A 20,323-nucleotide genomic window follows, 5' to 3' on the forward strand; every position below is an offset into this window, starting at 1 on the left:
GGTTGTTCCTAGTTCCAAAAAAACCTGCATATTTGGAGTGAATGTCATGAACCATATAAAAGCAGCATCAAACTGTTAACTGTCAGTCCATCCATTCACCACATCATGGTGTTGCTTCGCAAATTAGGAATTCAAGTTGAATCATGTTACTCCCATTTCCTTTCCCTCTTCTCCCTTTTTTTCCTTCCACGTGTTTCTCCTCCCCTCTCCTCCGAAAAGCATAGTCACCTGGTGGGATCACTCGTCCAAAAGCCATTGTTTCTGTGTACGTTTAAACACATATAGGCATTTTACATTTAGTGCGTCTGTAGTTCAACTTCTGGCAGATCAACAACAATAGAACAACTCCATGTACTTACCCAGAAAATAGAGCTTTATTAGCCCTGAAAAACATTTAAAAACAGACAACTCTTCTGTACATTTGGTATCCCTAATAATCATAATGCCAGAGGAAAACTGAAAATATACCCGAGTATTGCCATGGCTTTTAAAAATTAGTGCCCTCAGGAGTTGGGCAGTGGAAGGGGAAGGCCACTTATTGCCCTGAGAAGATGGTGAGTTTTTCTTACTCATGATTGATTGTGCAACTCTGTAGCCTAGCTAGGCCATTTGATGAGTATTAAAAACCAGTCCTATAGCAGTGGACTAAAAACAGTTAGGATTGTTAAGTTCCTTTTTCTGAAGGAAATTACTGAGACAGTTGTATTTTATTACTCATAAAAAATTGTATTGGTCAGTTTTCTGGTGCCAGTTCACAAAATGACCAGTTCAATTATTTTCACAAACTTTGGTGGGATTTGGATTAATGTCCACGAGGGTAACTAGTCCAATACCCAACCGCTGCATCACCAAATCCTTTGTATATGCCATATCATAGTTGTTTATTGAAAGAAAAGAAGAGCGCCAAGACCCCCGATTCGATTCCCACTTGGGTCACTGTCTGCGGAGTCTGCACGTTCTCCCAGTGTCTGCGGGGGTTTCCTCCGGCTCCTCCGGTTTCCTCCCACAAGTTCCGAAAGAAGTGCTTGTTGGATGAATTGGACATTCTGAATTCTCCCTGTGTGTACCCGAACAGGCGCCGGAGTGTGGCGACTAGGGGCTTTTCACAGTAACTTCATTGCATGTTAATGTAAGCCTAGTTGTGACAATAAAGATTATTATTTTTAACTCATGTAAAATAGTGTAAAACCTGCATTAAATGAAAAATAAACACGGTCTTCTATTCACTTCAGTAGGAACATTCAATTGTAGGGAGAAATCATATAATTTTCATACAAGGAAACCATTTGGAACAGAGGATATATGTTGGATAATAGCAGTTTACCCAAAATGAACCAGACTGGCACAGATTACATTGCTCATTCGTTCCAAATACATAATTATGGTGACTATAACAATGAGTGATTTATCTCAATGTTTCCTGACATGTATTCTATTTATAGGAGCCGGATAAAGAGCACAATGAAACAAAGTATGAGGGAGCCATAGAGAGAAAGAGAACCAGATGGACCGAGAGTGTAGACGATTCACAGAAAGGCTCGGCAAAGGGGTCAGGTTGAAGAGATTATTGTAGAAGAATGAACATAAATTTGTCATCTTTTGTTAATGAGCAAAGCCATTGGAAATCAATTAACACAATCCAAAACCGTACTGACGAAGTAAATAATCTCACAGACAGGGTGATCTAAAAAACAGTTTCACAAATGAGACTAACTCACGGATTACAAAGTCAAGAGTACATAACGGTCATCTTCACAAGTATCAATAAATTTACATGACTCTGATATTTATGACGTATTCTATCTATAGCGCTTACAAGTACCTTATGAAAGGTGGAAAAAATATAATAATCGATGATTTTGTAGCTGATGAAATCAGTTGAAACTGGTTTATGATGTTGCAGTGATGTCATAGCTGTAGAAATATTTTCATTCCTCTTGTTAACTTTCTTTGAGTGTTATAACCAGGATAACGTTAATCGTCCAGGGTATGGAGTTCCCATCTTTTTAAGATGCGTGAGAGCTATAAGTGCCTCAATGGCCACAGTTCTCACTTCTCCAAGCAGTAATGTAATCATTTATTGAAACAGGTCAGTTTGAGATCCATTCTTCTCCAGCAGTTACCGCTGATAAGCCAATGTAAATGATTTTTAAAATACTATTTCAAGTATCTGATATTATAAGCGTGAAACAGCTATTTGAAAATAAACTTTTATTTATATTTCTGTATCTTTCCAAAGGGCACAACCAAATTAATGTATAACATTGTTCACAGGACACTACCAGCATGTAAACAGGAAACTGTTAAAGATGGGATAGACACTACCAGCATGTAAACAGGAAATGGTTAGAGATGGGATGTGGATTATTAGGCACAGGGTAGTCTTATGTCGGTGATGGCCAAATTAGTAGAATCAATCCTGAGAGATAAGATTAACTGTCACATAGAAAGGTATGGACTAGTCAGTGATAATCAGCACTGACTGAGGTCCTGCCTCACAAATTTGATTGAATTCCTTGAGGAAGTGACAAGAAGGGTTGAGAAACGTAGTGCAGTAGATGTGTACATGGATTTTAGCAAGGCGTTTGACAAGATCCCACATGACAGATTGGTCAAAAACGTAAAAGGCCACGGGATACAGGGCAATATGGCAAACTGAATAGTAAGTTGGCTTAGTAACAGGAAACAAAGGGTACGGGTAAAGGTCGAAGGCTACCCTTGTTGTTTGAAGTGGTGTTCCACAGGGCTCGTAGCTGGGACCCTTACTGTTTCCATGGGGGCACAATTGGGAAATATGCGACAACACAACGATTGGCCGAGTAGCAGACAGTGTAGAGGATAGCAATAATCTCAAATGATATAGATGGGTTGGTGGAGTGAGCGATAAAGTGGCAGGTGGAATTTAACACAGAAGTGTGTGGTCATGCATTTAGGGAGGTCAAACAGTTAGGGAGTACACAATAAATGGGAATATGCTAAGAGGGGAAGATGAAGTGAGAGATTTTGGCGTACAAGTACACAGGTCCCTTAAGGCAGCAGTTCAAGTCGACAAGGTTGTAAAGAAAGCATATGGAATGTTCTCCATTGGCAGAGGTATAGAATATAAAGGTAAGGATATAATGTTGGAATTTTACAAAACATTGGCGTGGCCACAACTTGATTATTGGGTGAAATTCTGGTCGCCACATTACAGGAAAGATATAATTGCTCTGGAGAGAGTGCAGAGGTGGTTTACAAGAATGCTGCCAGGGCTAGAAAAGTGTAGGTGAAAGGAGAAACTGTTTAGGTTGGGGTATTTTCCTTGGAATAAAGTTAGGCTGAGGGGTGACTTGATTGAGATGTTCAAAATTTTGAGAATAGATAGAGTGGACCGGATATAATTGTTTCTATTGGTGGAGAACTCTAGAACCAGGAGGCATAGATTCAAGATAAGTGGCAGAAGCTGTAATGGGGATATGGGGAAGAACATTTTGTGCAGAGGGTAATGGGAGTCTAGAATTCATGGCCCGAGTTGGTGGCGGAGGCACAGACCTGACTCTTTTTAAAAAAAGTACCTGGATCTGAACCACCCAACACCTTTGGACACGAAGGGCTATTTAGCATGGCCAATCCACCTTACCTGCACATCTTTGGACTGTGGGAGGAAATAGGAGCACCCGGAGGAAACCCACGCAGACATGGGGAGAATGTGCAGATTCCGCACAGACGTGATCCAAGTCGGGAATCGAACCTGGGACCCTGGAGCTGTGAAGTGACAGTGCTGACCACTGTGCTACCGTACCGCCCGATTGGCTAGCAGAATGGCAGAAAGTGGCAGATGAAATTTAATACAGAGAAGTGTGAGGTGATGGCATTTCATCGGAAGGGCTAAGGAGATAAAACAAACAATCATACAGTTTTAAATAATATCAGGTACTGAGGGATTTGTGTGTTTCCATATTTAGATTTTTAAAGATGACAGAACATGTCGAAAAAGTGGTTTGTAAAGCATGGGATCTTGTGCATCATGAGTGGAGGTATTCATGCTTACTCTTTATAAAGTTATGGTTAAGCCACAGATAAAGTATTATTTCCAGTTCTGGTCACCAAACTTTGAGAAGAATGTGAAAGTCCTCGAGAGACTGCTGAGGAGATTTACCAGAATGCTTTAGGGATGAGGGAATTTAGCTAGAAGGTTAGGTTGGAGAAGCTGGGGTTGTTCTTGGAACAAAGGAGGTTGAGGGGAGATTTAACTGAGGTATATAATGGCTGATTTTGACAAGGTGGACAAGAAAAAGTTGTTGCCATTCGTTGATGGTACAAGAGCTTGGGGACACCAATTTAAGCCTTTGGGTGGGAGTGAAAGGGGAGATGTGAGGAAGTACCTTTTGACATAGTGAATGGTAAAGACTTGGAACTTACTTCTTAGGATCAATGATTTCAAATTAAAATTGGATGGACAGTTGTGGGCAATAAACTTAGAAGGACTGATGGGGATAGAACAGCAAAATGGGACCGACTGAATTGCTCTGCAGAAACCTTGCATGGGCTTGATGTATCAAATGATCTTCTTCTGCACTGCAATGACTCCACAACTCTTCAGCTGAAGTAAGTGAGCCACTCAAAAGGGATCCCAATGTTCAATTGCTAGTGTTTGCTCAATCAGCTGGTTGTCATGGGGATGAGAATAGGGAATGCTAAAATTGAAAATTGTGCCTGGTTTTCTGTTCTTGATCACTCTCTAAGGATTCCTGTTGCAACAAGTGTGTGTGCATGTGTTGATCTCCTATTTTCTTTCTCTGTCAGTCTGGCCTCAATAAAAGTTGAGACGGATTCGCACGTAAACAGAAGTTATTTATTTAGCTTGCAAGCTTTATCATCTTACAGAAATGTAACAGGACGTCCTGCCTCTTACACTCCAGAAAACGACTGAACTAACAGACAAAGGAATCTCTGCAAAATCAGTTCAAATGGTATCAAGTTTCACATACTCGACGGACATAGGTCAGCCTAGGTCCCTCCTGACCTGTTTAATCCATTCTGATTGGCTCACTTCCAATCCCTTTCTCTGGCCCTTATCAATGCATCCTCACTCTTATAGACACACCTCTTCCTGCTTTTTCCATGCGGTCCCAAATTCCTTTGTCCCTAACTAAAAGAATCAAAGTGGCTTATTTCTACATTACATTAACTAGTATCTCTAAAGTAACTATTTTATATCACATTCGTCACATGGATGTTGGTTGAGCATACAATTGGCTTTGACTGTCATAGCCAAATAGCCTATTGACACTGTCAAAAAGTTTACAAATTTAAAAAAAAACTATTTCGGCAAGACTCTCTCTATTGGAGAATGACTAACTACAGTGAAATCAATCTTCAACCAAGAGTCAACATCTCGATGAGATGTGGAGATAACAAAGAAAATGGATACTTGAATTGGGACCATTATATATTGCTTTCTCCCTCCATAAAAATGGGCTGTTAGGTATAATGGCGTTTTCTAAAAAAGAAATCTTTGGGTCTTCCCTTTTCAATTTCAACGTTAGCCTGTCTCAGTAGTAGCTAGCCCTATCATTTTTGAATCAGGATGTCATAAGCACAAGCTCCACTCCAAGTATTTGAGCAGACACCTTGACATTCAATGGCATTACCATCGTTGAATCCCCCACAATCAACGTCCTGGGGGTTACCATTGATCAGAAACTGAACTAGCCATATTAATACTGTGGCTATCAGGGCAGATCAAAGGTTAGGAATCCTACGGGAGTAACACCCCCTGCCCTCCAATCCACCATCTACAAGGCACAAGTCAGGAATGTAATGGAATTCTCTCCACTTGACTGGATGAGTGCAGCTCCAACAACACTAAAGAAGCTCAAACCCATCCAGGACAAAGCAGCCAGCTTGATTGCTCCCCCTTCCACAAACATTCAATCCCTCCACCACTGACGAACAGTGGCAGCCATATGTACCATCTTCAAGATGCACTGCAGGAACTCGACAAGGTTCCTTAAGCAGCACCTTCCAAACCCATGACCGCTACCATCTTGAAGGACAAGAGCAGCAGATGGGCGGCACGGCAGCACAGTGGTTGGCACTGTTGCTTGACAGCTCCAGGGTTCCAGGTTAGATTCCTGGCTTGGGTCACTGTCTGTGCATTCTCCCCGTGGCTGCGTGGGCTTCTCCCGGGTACTCCGGTTTCCTCCACAGTCCAAAGGTGTGAAGGTTAGGTGGATTGGCCATGCAGAATTGCCCCTCAGTGTCCAAAAATGTTAGGTGGGGTTGCTGGGTTATGGGGATAGGGTGGAGGTGTGGGCTTGAGTAGGGTGCTCTTTCCAAGGGCCGGTGCAGACTCAATGGGCTGAATGGCCTCCTTCTGCACTGTAAATTCCATGCGATACCTGGGAACCCCACCACGTGGAGGTTCCTCTCCAAGTCACTCACTACCCGGACTTGGAAATATATCGCTGTTCCTTCACTGTTTTTGGGTCAATGTCCTTGTACTCACTCCCTAACAGCACTGTGGGTGTACCTACACCTCAGGGACGGCAGTGGTTCAAGAAGGTAGCTCACCACCACCTTCTGAAAGGCAACAAGGAATGGGCAATAAATGCTAGCCTAATCAGCAATGCCCACATTCTGGAAATTATTATTTTTTTTAAACTTAAGCTGCTGCTTCACTACAGTGCTAATGAAATGCTGTACTGTGAGAGGTGCTATCTCCCAGATGAAATGTCAAATCAAGGCACTATCTGCCTATGCAGGTGAATAACATATTATGTCACCATCACAGAAGAGCAGATAATTTATCTTCGTGCTCTGTCCAACATTTATCCCTCAACCAATCCCACCAAATACAGATCTTCTGGTCATTTATTGCACTGAGGTTTGTGGAAGATTGAGATGTACAAATTGGCAATTGCATTTTGCTTTAAGGTAGTGACTACACTTTAAATAATTAATTGTGAAGTACTTTAGAATATTTCTAAGAATATGGAAGGTGCTTGTATAAATGCAGTTTATTTCATTATTATTTAGTTATGCAAGTTAAATAGCTGTAAATGTAATTTTCTTTGAGTAAACTGTTCCTTGTTCATGCTGTCACATGAGGTTCTTACTGACGAAACCTGCTGAACCTCAAGACATTTGAAACTAGAACGAATCAGCTCTAGAGAGTCTCATATAGAATCTTACAGCACAGGAGGCGGCCACTCAGCCCATCATGTCTGCACTGGCTCCCGATAGAGTCCCATTCCCCAGCCCCATCTCCATAGCCCTCTAAATTCATCACTTCCAAGTATATGTCTTCTGAGACCTCCTCTGGTATCCACCTGCGTCAGTCTCTGTGGCAGCACATTCCAAATCCCAACAACTCCAAAGAAGTGTATCCTCACCTCACTCCTAGCTCTCTTGCTGACCATCCTAAAATTGTGACCCCTAATCACGGACTTACCAACTAGTGGAAACAGAATATCCTTCTTTACTCTGTCAAAATTGTTCATAATTTTGAACACCTCAATAAGGTCACCTTTTAATCTTCTCTGCCCTGAGAACAAGCCCAATCTCTCGATTCTTTCCTTGTATCTAAAATTCCTCATTCCTGGTATCATTCCAGTAAATCTCCTCTGCACTCTCTCTCCAGCTTTAACATCCTTCCTTCAATAAGGTGCCCAGAACCCAACACAATATTCCAAATGCGGTCTGACCAATGCTTTGTAGAGGTGTAGTATCACTTCCTTGCTTTTATACTCTATTTATAAACCTAAGGATCCTAGAAGCTTTCTTAACAACTATTTCAACTTGCCTGGCCACCTTCAGAGAATTATGCACTTGAACCCCCGGAAGTCCAGCTGCTCCTGTACTCCCCTCAAAAATTGTACCATTGAGCCTGCATTTTCTCCCCATGTTTCTCCTCCCAAAATGCATTACTTCACATTTCTCTGCGTTGAAATTCATCTGTCAGTTGTCTGCTCATTGGCCAACTTGTCAATGTCCCTGTGAAGTCGTTCAGCATCATCCTCACAATTCACTATTCGCTCTAGCTTAGTATCTGACATATTTTGTCTCTAATTCATATTACAATGGACTCAGATCAAGTGAAACTCTATTTGTGCAAAAATAAAAATGGCTGATGTCCTAATGAATTTATCATGACTAAATTAAATGCCCTCTGATTTGGCCCAGCAAGCCACTCAGTTCTGGGCAATTAGGGATGGGCCAGAGATGCCCAGATCCCATGAATGAATAACGAAAAAAAACACAACAATGTTCCTTTTATACTGAAGATATTACCTATTTACAATTTATTTTCTGAGAAAAACTAACCTTTGCTCATCTCATAAGTGTTAATTTTAGCTGATTGTACCTGTGGCTGAAGTAAGGCTCTTACCTCTGAATGAAAGGTTGTGAGCCCCACCCCAGAATCTGAGCACATAATCCAGGCTCACACTTCATTGAGGTACTGGGGGAGTGCTGCAATGTCTTTTTAAACCAAAACCACATTACCACAGCACAATGCAAAAGAAAAGTTGAGGAGTTCTAATGCCCTGGCCAAGACTTTTTTTCTCTCTAATAAACATCACTTAACAAAAACAAATTGTGTGATCACGCATCGCATTGCTGTTTGTTGGCCCTTGCTATGCACAACTTTGTTGCTACATATCCTGACATTACAACAATAGCTGCACTTCAAAAATCTTCATTTGGTATAAAAAACTGCAGGGCACTCTTGGGAGATGAAAGATACAGGTGCAAATCCTTTCTTTTATAATAAAACAGTGGAATCTGCCTCACAGATCAATGAAAATTGATGTGACTAGTAAAAGTACTTAATCTCGGTCTGGCCTGGCCACTGTGCTACATATGTCAACTGAATGACTGATATGCTGCTGCATTCAGCATGCTACTGCAATTTATCGGCAGAGGGAATCCCATATGATTACGCTCTGGTACACACTTGACATCGTAAACCCTGTTGAAGCATTCATTCTAATCTAATACTGGCCTGGTACTGCATCCACTGGGTGTATTCTTTGTGGAACACATTGTGGGTTGTGCAGGTACTACAGTGGATTTAACTGATACCAGGCAGAAGAGACACAAGATTAACTGGTGTCCAAAGGGAAATATCTTTCAGAACATCAAAATGATTTGTATGCCATTTAAATAGGAGAAATAGGCTCCCTGTCTCTTAATGTCTTTCAGAAAAAACATGTTCTATGGATGAAACACAGAAACCCTAAGCCAGGAGCCTGATTTGCTTAGCAAAGAACAAACCTGCTATGCGCCTGTAAACATTTTTTACATTACATAAGGAATGACTTTCCAGCCAAAGTTCATACGTTCTATAATAAGTAAATTAATTAATGTTCCATGTTTGTTATGCGAAAAGGGCTTCAATGTCTTGTTCCACAGGTCCAGTAGCATTTATATGAAACCTTGGGGGGCACTTGCATTTTGGTATTCAGATATTTTTGGCTTTCAAATTTACCACATATATGGCATTCCAATAATCTAAGCCTAGGCAAGCGATAGTCCACAAATACTAGGTTATTTCTCCATTTGCCAACTCTCACACCCTACGTCTTACTTGTTATTACTTATTACACCTGTAAAGTATTACATTTCTTTATTAACATACAAATTAACTGCATAGCCATTCAAAGAAAGGTCTGGGCATTGGATGTGCACGGTTTTAGGATATTTGGGTAAAGGATATTTGACCTGTATTAAAAAAAGCCATCATAAATGATAGCAATTCATTTTCATTTCCCAAGATCACCATAAAAATGATTGATAACAAGGATGACTTTCACTATTTAATTGATAAAGTAGAATGCGAAGATTCTTTAGTTCAGAATTTAGTGGCAGGACAATGCCTGTGCCATGGAATTAGTAAGTGACATATGACTCATGATGATGGTGTCACCTCAACAGGAGCCTGAAGGAAAGATCAACCATTTCTCCAAAAGGGGTTGCTATTCCCCCAAGAGGTTTACTGCTCACCTTAGCCTGTGTTAGCTGGCTAGAGTGGGATTAACAGAGAGCAGGGGGTTGCTGCTTTTTCTAATGACCTATGAAAAGAGGCATTGGATTCAACTGAATATGAGCTTTTTAAAAATTAATCCTGTTTTTTTTTAAAAAAGGAGTACAACAAACAAAATGACAACAATAAACAAAGGAAGAAAGAACATTTCTAAAACTTAAATGTTAAATATTGCTCCCATTGTCGACTAAACACTCCAGTCTCTCCCTGGGGCCGTCTGGGTGCGGTCAAGATTATGGAGGCAAGGCCATCCCTAACTTAGTCCTCCGATTCAAAAGATCATAAGAGTGTTGGACTCAGAAACAGAGCAGTAGCTCTGTCAAATGATTGAACAGAGTTTGTGACCTTTCACATTCAACAAAATTATGAAATACAGGCTTACCTAGGTCACACAAGTGACATCTGGAATACAGTTGAACACATGAAGAATAAAAAGAGCGAGGAGGGGGAATAAAACTTTGTAGAACTATATTTAAAAGATAATGAATGTGCTTTTGAAAGGAAGTACAAAAATATATACAAAGACAAACTTATTTTTGATGAACAAGGAACATGAAGCTTGTAATATTATGGCTACAAATCACTTGATACATTATTTATTGCATTTCAATGCTATTTATTGCATATTTTAGTTCATTAAACAAAGTGCCTCTTTAAATTCCGCTCTTCTCGTTGTGTACTCACCATAACAAAGATGAAGAACAGCCGAAATAATGCCACCTTCTTTCGTTGGCAGCGTGATACTTATCCCAAAGCCAAAGGCTCCCAGGTAGCTCACCCACCTCTTATCATTTAAACAGCTGCCAACAGCACGTGAACTGGCAGCCAATCAAGAGGGCCGGCCGCTCGGATTAATTCCGATTAACTCCTTTGCAACGAAATAGTGCGGACAAAGCAGTAAAGCGCGTGAATAGACTTTAATTCAGGACACATTAGCGCAAGGTAACCAGAGCAGAGGCACTTCCTGTCGAGGGTGGGTCTTGCTCGCCTATGCTGCAGGTGTGTTTAATGCGGTGGAGAGGTACAACAATGTTTGTCTGTGAAATGGTCTGAAATCTATAAATTGCGGTGGAGCGGGCAGGCTGGAAAAGTACTCACTGGACTGTCGCGTCTGTTCTGTTCGCACGGAAATGTGGGTGGTTCTAGATTTTTACTTCTGACTTACTGTAGCTCCAGTTAAACAGAAGGTCGTCAGGAACTGCAGTAGTATTGCTTTTTCATTTTTTATTTCACCATTGCCTTTTTTTTAATGTGCAAGAAATTCCGTCAGTCATTCCGTCGTCTTGTTAGTTGACAAATGTTACTTGGGTAATAGGGTGGTCTTAAGTATTTAACTTTAAAGATGCAAAATTTAAATAGCTTGGTTTACCAATTTAATCTCGGTTTTTTGCGTTATTGATAATTAGTTCTCACGCTTTTATTCTTTACCCACCTCCCCATCAACTAATTACTTACTTTAGAAAGTAAAGTTAATTGGTTTGCAATGTGCTCGTTACACTAGTCACATATGACTTTTCACTTGACTGTTATCTTGCCCTCCAATTTTGTGAAGACTTTGAGGATGTGTGGGTTAGTAATGTGGGCAGCATAGCTAACTAATTCTGTTGAATTATGTCTGTGTACCATCATTTAATTTTGGTTACTGTTTGAGGCTTCCAAATTCACTTTTTGTGGGGTGTAAAGTACTTTGGGGTTACTTAATGACCACAACAGGGGGAAAACACATTTAGGAATGAGCTTATTTAATCAATATATTTTTGAATCATTTAGTCTTGCTTGAATATGTTCTATATTGTTTCAGAAGGATGTGATAGCCAGCAAATCTTGTATCTAAATAAGAATGTGAAAGTTAAATGTTTAAATTGTTAGATCTAATTGACATTGTCTGCTTTCGTTATTTCTGAGAATATGTAGGTAGAGGCATGTGGTACTACATTGCATTAAGTATGATTATGTAAATAACTTAGTTTTTCCAAACTAGCAATTGGTATTACTGGGGTTCAATGCAATCCAGTAAACAGTTATTTGTCTTATTAACCTTCCTTCAGATATCAAAATTGAGACTGGTGGGTGGCTAACATAACACCCCTCTGTTCAAGAGAGATTTATTTGTTTTTAATATCGGTTAAGAGCCAACTTTTAATCCATGATTCAAAATCCACTAGTATGCATGTAGAAATGCATGAGGTAATCAAACACAGCTAAAATAGATTGTAAAATGGCAAATAATGTTTGATATGAGCTTTTGACAGAATATGTAAGATGATTGAGTTGATGTGGATTTTCAGATGTTCCATGACATACAAGAAGAAATGTTAGGAAATTTGGGGATGTATGATTATGGAGTTGCATGGTTAGTCAGGTAGATAATGGGAAGCTTTGGTTGGCGAAAGGTTGCAATTGGTGTTTTCCAGAGTTCCAAAATTTGTTTACTTTTGCACTCTGGGGCAGCATCTCAATTTGGTAATGAGACACAATAGTAAGGGGTTTGGCAAAGAGTGGGAAAAGGCTGTTAACTTTTTTTTAAAAATGAGAATGGCAAGGTGATAGTAGATGCATTGCATATCGTTAAGCTTGAGATAATTTTGGAGGGAAATGAAAATTGGGAGCCATGTAGGTAATTAAATGATAGATAAGTAGTGACCCAGGAGCCCAAATACATATCTTAAAATCGATGAAGCTTTTTAAATTTTTAATAAAAATGAATAGACCAGTATAAAGAAAATAATTTATACTTTTGCTTAAGCTATAGTTGGAACTTAAAATGTTAAGAATATCATTATGAAAATAACACCATACAGGTTTACCAGTTTAGGATGATGGTAGGAGTTGGAATAGTTGTGGTGAAGAACTTGACCTACTTTAACTGTTTTCACTGAAGCAGAGAATGCAAACAGGAGATTTTGAATGTAAGGCTTTGGGACAATGTTGGGAAGTCACTGAGAAGAGGTCATCAATTTAAAACTCTGCATGTAGTGGGGTTAGGTTTGGCTTGGAACAATAGATTTTTTTGCCAGACAGTATTTTATGCAAGGGTCACTGCATCTTTTAAGGGAAAGCTGGATAAATATATGAAGCAGAGAAGGATACAGGGCTGTAGGCAGTGTAATTTAGTCTGGAACAGCTCTAACAACATCTGAAATATTTATTAAGTTCCAGCTTTTTAAAAAAAAAACCTTCCCAAAAATGTTCCTATACCAGGATCCTGCAATAAATTGGTGCTACTAGCGCAAAGCATATTTTGTACCCAAGGGTCACTTGATTCATTATTACCCAGAGCAATTCGATCTAATCCAACTGCACTAATCTGCACAGTTTAGTTTTGTAAATTTATAATGTCTGGAAAATGATTTAATCTCTGGAGTTCCCAAGTGCTATAGTCTCTCTGATCATTTATTGCTACTTATGGGTACTTGTTTTGCTTAAACTAGCGGCCTCTTTTTTTTTTTACATTTCAATTCTGACTATTCTTCAAAAAGGAATTATTTGTAGGGAGCAAGGCATGACCTAAAGTTGTGAAAATTGCTATCAATGTGCTAGTCTTATTTGAAAATTCAACCCTAGTGTTTGTTCAATCCCACAAATTACTGCCTATCTAGCCTTGCTGAAGAACATTTTGGGAAATGCATTGAGGTTATTCGCAGCCTGTTCAACAAAATAATGCTTTCAGATCTGCCATCTCACTTATTTTGAAGCCTGAAGGAACAGTTGCAGCAATTTAATAGTTTTTTTGACTTGTTGTAAAAGAGCTATTGTCAAGCTACCCTGACATAAACTTGAGTGACCTTATTGGTTATTTGCTGTGTCCATATTATGCTATGTAATAAATTAACTTAACTTTGTAAACATGAGAATCAGCTGATTTGGCAACTGCAAAATAGACTGACTCCAGTAGCTGGTTCCCATTTAATCTTGGTACAACAGTCTTGCTGAAAGAGAACCTGAAATGGGTTTTTATTAACACCATTTTGACTTTATACTATTAGAATATGCCAAAAGTGTGTGAAGTTTTCATCTGTTACATAATGTAATATGAAAACATTGATGGACAAGTTAATACAAAGTGAACTTTTTAAGCATTAACATTTCCAACCATTCAACCTGTAATTTCAGACTTAAAGCTGAACAAACTGTTTAGACATTTTCAGTCTTCAAGAGGTGAACATTTGGGATTTTCGTCCTTACTGTTTTAGCAAAGAAGTTCATATTTTGGGTGAGTGGTGTAATATATATATATTTTTTATTCTCTTTCCAGCTGATTGAAGTCCAACATGGCAGAAAGTAAAGCCACTAGTGTGCTGAGCTGGGATCAAGTGAGCAGTTTGAATGATGTCCTTACCGAGGTTGTCCTTATTCATGGTCGTGGAAATTTTCCAACATTAGAGGTCAGACTGAAAGATGTGGTTAAGACTGTAAGGACCAGGCTCTTTGAAAGTGGAATTCTAGTACGGGATGTCCGTCTTAATGGGTCAGCAGCCAGCCATGTCCTAGTAAAAAATAATGGCTTAAACTACAAAGATTTGGACTTAATCTTTGGTGTTGATCTACCAGGTGAAACCGAATTCCAGTTGGTAAAAGATGTGGTGCTGGGTTGTCTGTTAGAGTTTCTTCCAGAAGGAGTCAACAAGGAAAAAATCACACCCCTTACACTCAAGGAGGTTTATGTGCAGAAAATGGTGAAAGTCTGCACAGATACAGACCGTTGGAGCTTGATCTCCCTCTCCAACAATAATGGAAAGAACGTGGAACTGAAATTTGTGGACTCCCTGCGCCGGCAGTTTGAGTTCAGTGTTGATTCCTTCCAGATCATCTTGGATTCTCTCTTATTTTATTATGATTACTCTGAGAACCCAATGAGTGAGCACTTCCACCCAACAGTGATTGGGGAAAGTGTATATGGGGACTTCGAGGAAGCATTAGGTCACCTCAGGAATACACTAATTGCAACCAAGACGCCAGAGGAAATCCGCGGAGGAGGACTGCTGAAATATTGCAATCTTCTGGTGAGGGAATTCAAGCCAGCCAGTGAAGAAGTAATCAAATCCTTGGAGCGGTATATGTGCTCCCGTTTCTTTATTGACTTCCCAGACATCACTGAACAGCAGAGAAAAATGGAAGTCTACCTCCAGAACCATTTCATCGGAGAGGAGAAAAGCAAATATGATTACCTGATGATCTTGAGAAATGTTGTGAATGAGAGCACTGTTTGTCTGATGGGACATGAAAGGCGCCAAACTCTCAACCTAATTAGCCTCTTGGCCCTCCGGGTACTGGCAGAGCAAAACATCATCCCCAATGTAACCAATGTCACTTGCTATTACCAGCCTGCTCCATATGTCAGTGATGCAAACTTTAGCAACTACTATGTAGCGCGCACAGCCCCCTCATACCAACAATCGTATCCTACTTGGCTTCCCTGCAACTAATAAGTAATGCTATGTTCACAGTTGACTTGTGTGCAGACTGATGCAGCTCAGCTCATCTTAATGGCTTCCTTAATTCACATTAGCTAAGAAGGGAGTAAACCCAATGGCTGTTGTACATGTTGCATGTATTAAACTGCAATGAGAATGCAAGGATAATATGCACACATTAATTTTTGCTATAGGAAAATATCCACAAAAAAAGTCACTGGGTGGAAGATAAACTTGGGAAGGGAGACTCCATGCTAGCAAGAGTCCTGATAGTACACTGTGTCATATTGTTCTGGATATGTACCTTCACTTTCTATAAAGGGATATCTATCCTCGCACTGTGTATTAGGGACTAACTTGTTAATTTTAAGAGTGAAAATGCAAATAAGAGTTTACAAAATAATAATTTGACACCGAAATAAACAAAATTATCTAATGGTGGCAGTTGCAAATTAGATGTGGGGGAGTGCACAGTGATTGTGCCAAATTTATTAAAAAAAAAAAAAAATGTAAGACCACAAACCTAGACACTTGTAGTTTATAGCTCTCCTTTCAGGTGAGTAGTTCCTTTCATGACTTATTGGAAGCTGGGCAGTGGAGGTGGGCAGGAAGAGAATTGATGTGCTTGTGACTAAAGCTGCAAAAATCCAGTGCACCACTGCAAATCTTATTGTCTAGGTAGGCAAGCCATTATGATGGTTGGCTCTTTTTTGTACATAACCATGATGAGCCATCGGTATGCTTAAAAAAAAAAAAAAAAAAAAGAATGTGGAATCTGGAAATTTCTACCTCCCTAAATGGCAATTAATTGACGTTTGAAGGTAAATAAAACTTGGAAGAAAGTTATTTGTTGCAAAAACATTTTAGAAGAAAAACTCAACTGTTCCCTTTATTTTGTATAAAATCAATCCTGCTTGGGAAATGGGATTGAGAGAGAGATCTTAAAAATTAGTCATACACTCTCAAGTTAGCTCATGTTAGCAAATTCTGCACAGCTTCCTCTAGTGAGCTACAATGTTGAATTATTTTGGTGCAGAAAATTATGCGAATCTTGTTGCTTCTGCACTATAATGGTGGAGGATAAATTATCATTTTGTGGCTGCTTGCATCAGCCTTTTAATGTAAGCCACATTCTCAGACAATGGAAATTTCAGTATGCTGAAATCATTGTACTCAAATCCAGCTTTACTGGGCTAGAGAAAGGTAAGAGTCTAAATGCCAATTCTTAATCCTTGTTCTTTACCACGCCAGTGAATATACTGGAGCAAGAAATTGTAATTTGAACTTTCTGGACAGCCAGTGTGTGGCAAGCTGGCTGTCAAAACGTGGTCCTTGGTATTAAAAAGTGTGGATTTTGCTGAGTTCCAGGTGCAGAAAAGCTCTCCTGTAAGTGCTTTTACAGTGATACTGAGCTATTGCCTAAAACTAGTGATTGTCAAATGTTCTTAAATTTGGATGAGTTTGCGTGTTAAAGTATCTTCAGGAAGGTAGGGTGAAACTTGGTAATTTATTCACATTTTGCTCGACCAGATTTACATTCTTGTTCAGCAGTTTGTGAATTGTTAGCGCTCCACCATTGCAGCAGAATGAAGAACGTTTCCTGAAACCTCTTTAGCAGGCTTGGCGGCTTCAACGTGATATTTGTAAGCTTGCTCATCAGTGACCTATTTTGTTTAAATACTGTAGGTGAAGAAAGATGTGAGCAGAAAGGGAATAAATTGAATACATTCACTGGAGTTTCAAGAATGCAATGCACCAATAACTAGGCTAACTTCACTCAGCACACTAGAATGAATCTTAAAACACCAGAAAATAGAATTATTCAGTTGTTCCACTCATTAAATAATGGGGAAGATAAACACAGTGTACTATTGGTGAGGCCGTTTCCTTTGAGACTTCATTACACTTGAGTGTTAATGAATACAGTCAGTGCAGGATGAGTACTGGTCCAGCACACATTGCAGTTCAGTGTGAACATAGTATTGCTGTACTTTTAAAGTGCAGGGGACAATTGAAAATTGTAACCACAATAAATTGTATACTGAATTTCAAAACACCAGCTCTGGAATATATGGAACTGAAAATAGCAGACTATGAACTTTGCGAGTGTAAAGGGTTTGCATATATTTTTGATGACATTTATTATCTCCTACTGATTGAACACTTGTGTGTGATTTTATTAAAGAATACTGGGGAGAGAGGGTGTGAAGAAAACAACTTGGGTATATTTTTAATAAAAAGCTAGCATGGGCTATCCAGATAGCCCTAGATGAAATTGTAAAATTACTTGGTGCATTGAACGTCATCTTTTTGCAACATCAGTCGCCTGATATTCAGATGAGTTCAACAGAGAGCCCTAATCAGAATTATGTGCTTGAAAGGAAACCGATGTCTAGAAAGCATTTTCTGCAGGGAAAATGAAGCAACTTGAGTTTTAAGTGACATTACATTAGATCCTTCCTATTGCACTGGGAACTCTCTCTCTCTCTCTCTCTCTCTCTCTAGTGTTGATTTAATTACTGTTGCAGTGTAACTCTTCTACAGGGAGTGGCAAAACTTTTAATATCTTGCACAATTCAGTGAGCTTGTTTATAGTCTGGTATTATTGAACTTTTCAACTGGGGATAGGCCATCACGGGTGCAATTGGTCCCCTCTTCAAATAGGCATCCAAATATGCATTTTCTAGGAGAGGCACTATGTAGGTGCCCTGAAATGGGAATGTTAGATTTTGCAACTAGGGTCTGTGGCAGTAGGGAAGAAATTGAAACCAACTAATGAGGTGCTAACACAGCACAGGCAGCGAACCAATTGTATCTGGGACATTCCTGATCTGTTTGACTTGTTGCTTTATCACACATGGTGAGTTTACCCACTGAACCAACAGGGAAGTCTAGAAAGGGTATTTTTGTTTCCCTTTTTCAGGGAACCCCAAGTCTGCTTGATGTTGAAAGTGCTTGCTACTGCACATTAATAATGCAAAATGTAGCTAAATCAGATACTCAAATAATGCTTAGCTCAGGAATGTATATGTACTGGATGTATGATGCATTGGAATTCTCTTACCAGTGTACATTTTTTTTGTACCCTGAATCCAGTTATTTTCCTGTTAACCAGGAGCAGAAGGAGAAACTAATCTTGACTGTTATTTTTCTTTGTGGGGTGAAGTAATAAAGTATAATGAGGCTTCTACTCCTGCAAGAATTAAAGTGTATTTTTATTTTCAGATTAACTTTGCTGTTACTGGCAGTGTTCGTAGATGAAAAATAATTTTGTTTCCAGATTGTGCTGCTGTACATGCTTTGTACAAACCAGAGAACCTGTAGACCTTTGGTCCCTATTTGACAATAAAGACAACCCAATAAAAGGTCAACTCAACTGTTATGTATTTTTTAAATAAGTATAAGTTTGCTGATCGTCCTTTTTAAAAAATTTCTGCCCTACAAAGATCGAGCAACTTTGTGTGCGTGCGCGCTCTGGAGGATGTGTAAAATGGATGGTTTGAATTGGTGCACAAATCTGCTTGTCATGGTCATACAGAACTGTATCTTCAGATGTACATTTGCTTTAGTCCTAAAGTTCACCCAAGTGTGTGAAGGAAATTATGAATTTTATCAAGAGATTATTTCCCTTCAACCATCTATGCCCAGAGCTCTGGAAACCTAGGACCTGGTTCAATCTGGGCCCCAGGTCACTGTCCATGTGAAGTTTGCACAGTCTCCCCATGTCTGCGTGGGTCCCACAACCCAAAGATGTGCCGAATAGGCGGATTGGCCACAATAAATTGCCCCTTAATGGAGGGGGAAGAATTTACTTTTTGAATTCTAAAACAAAGAGGCAGGGTATCAATATCTCTGTTTTATTTAAAGTCAAAGAATAAATGCAGTTGGTAATCTAAAACATGGCTGGATAGGAAATTTGAAATCCATTATCCAGGATTTAATTTTTTTTTATAGTGTGCTTTCATTATTTTCAGTGCAGTATATTGTTTAATCCTACCTGGATATACAGTATTGTATATGGGTTGATATAGGAGTCAAACTAGTTACTGAACCTGAAAAGATTATTGGACCCAAGTTCAGTACTGTTACTGATGTTAGGTTGGTTGTTGGTTTTGAGGTAGATCGCCCCCTGCCTTTTTTTTAAAAAGGAAAAAATGTTGCTTTAGGAAGATGGAAACATTATTTAGTCCATTATCTACTTTAATGTAAGTTTTCCAATTAGTGATTGCAAAAAGGGCTGGAGTTACAACAATAACATGGGGTGTGAGTTCACAGGTAGGTGAAGACTTGTCCTTTAAATAACCTTCTGTCTTTTGTTTGAATGCAATCCACACTCTGGCAGCAAGGATCCTAAATAGTAGCATAGAAACACTGGAAATAGGAGCTTGTGTAGGCCATTCGGCCCCTTGAGCCTGCTCTACCATTTTAGTATGATAAGGGTGCATCCGCTATCTCAGTTCCACACCCCCACCGGTTTCACACCCCCCCCCCCATACCCCTTGATGCCTTTTGGTGTCTCAAAATTGATCTGTTTCCTTCCTAAACACATTCACTGACTTGGCCTCCCTGCCTCCTGCAGCAGCAAATTCCATGGGTGAAGACATTTCTCTGTATCTTGGTCCTAAATTGCAGGCACCATACTCCTGTGACCCCTTTGTTCTGGACACTCCAGCCAAGAGGAACACCACCCCTTCATGGAAGGGATCTCCTCTTCACCCCTCCGCCATCCCCTATTCTTCTAAAAACAAAGTTTAGAATACCGACCTAGTTGACCTGATCTCTCCTTGCGTGACAATCCATCCTGTCAACCCAGGAGCCTTTGCTGCACTTCCTCTATGGCAAGTACAAGTGCACAGTCTGAAGGATACAATCAGGTATATAA

General features: G+C 39.6%; 1 protein-coding gene across 9 annotated transcripts in view; it reads left to right on the top strand.

Annotated features, from left to right (window-relative positions):
• Positions 1 to 20,323, top strand: part of tent5c (terminal nucleotidyltransferase 5C) — a 248,164-nt gene that overhangs the window by 16,839 nt on the left and 211,002 nt on the right. For 3 of the 9 annotated variants that reach the window (XR_011948663.1, XR_011948662.1, XR_011948664.1), the window contains exon 3: positions 14,141 to 14,240. Coding sequence is in view for 6 of the 9 variants with exons in the window: in XM_072513768.1 (XP_072369869.1) it covers positions 14,299 to 15,453 (1,155 nt within the window). In the remaining 3 variants the exon portion in view is untranslated. Of the gene's footprint in view, positions 1 to 2,013; positions 2,090 to 11,055; positions 11,160 to 14,140; positions 14,241 to 14,282; positions 18,813 to 20,323 lie in introns of those variants that run through there. The other 6 variants (XM_072513768.1, XM_072513772.1, XM_072513771.1 and 3 more) reach the window with 4 other exon arrangements.

The sequence above is a fragment of the Scyliorhinus torazame genome, chromosome 8 (genome assembly GCF_047496885.1).
Source record: "Scyliorhinus torazame isolate Kashiwa2021f chromosome 8, sScyTor2.1, whole genome shotgun sequence".
Taxonomy (NCBI): Eukaryota; Metazoa; Chordata; class Chondrichthyes; order Carcharhiniformes; family Scyliorhinidae; genus Scyliorhinus; species Scyliorhinus torazame.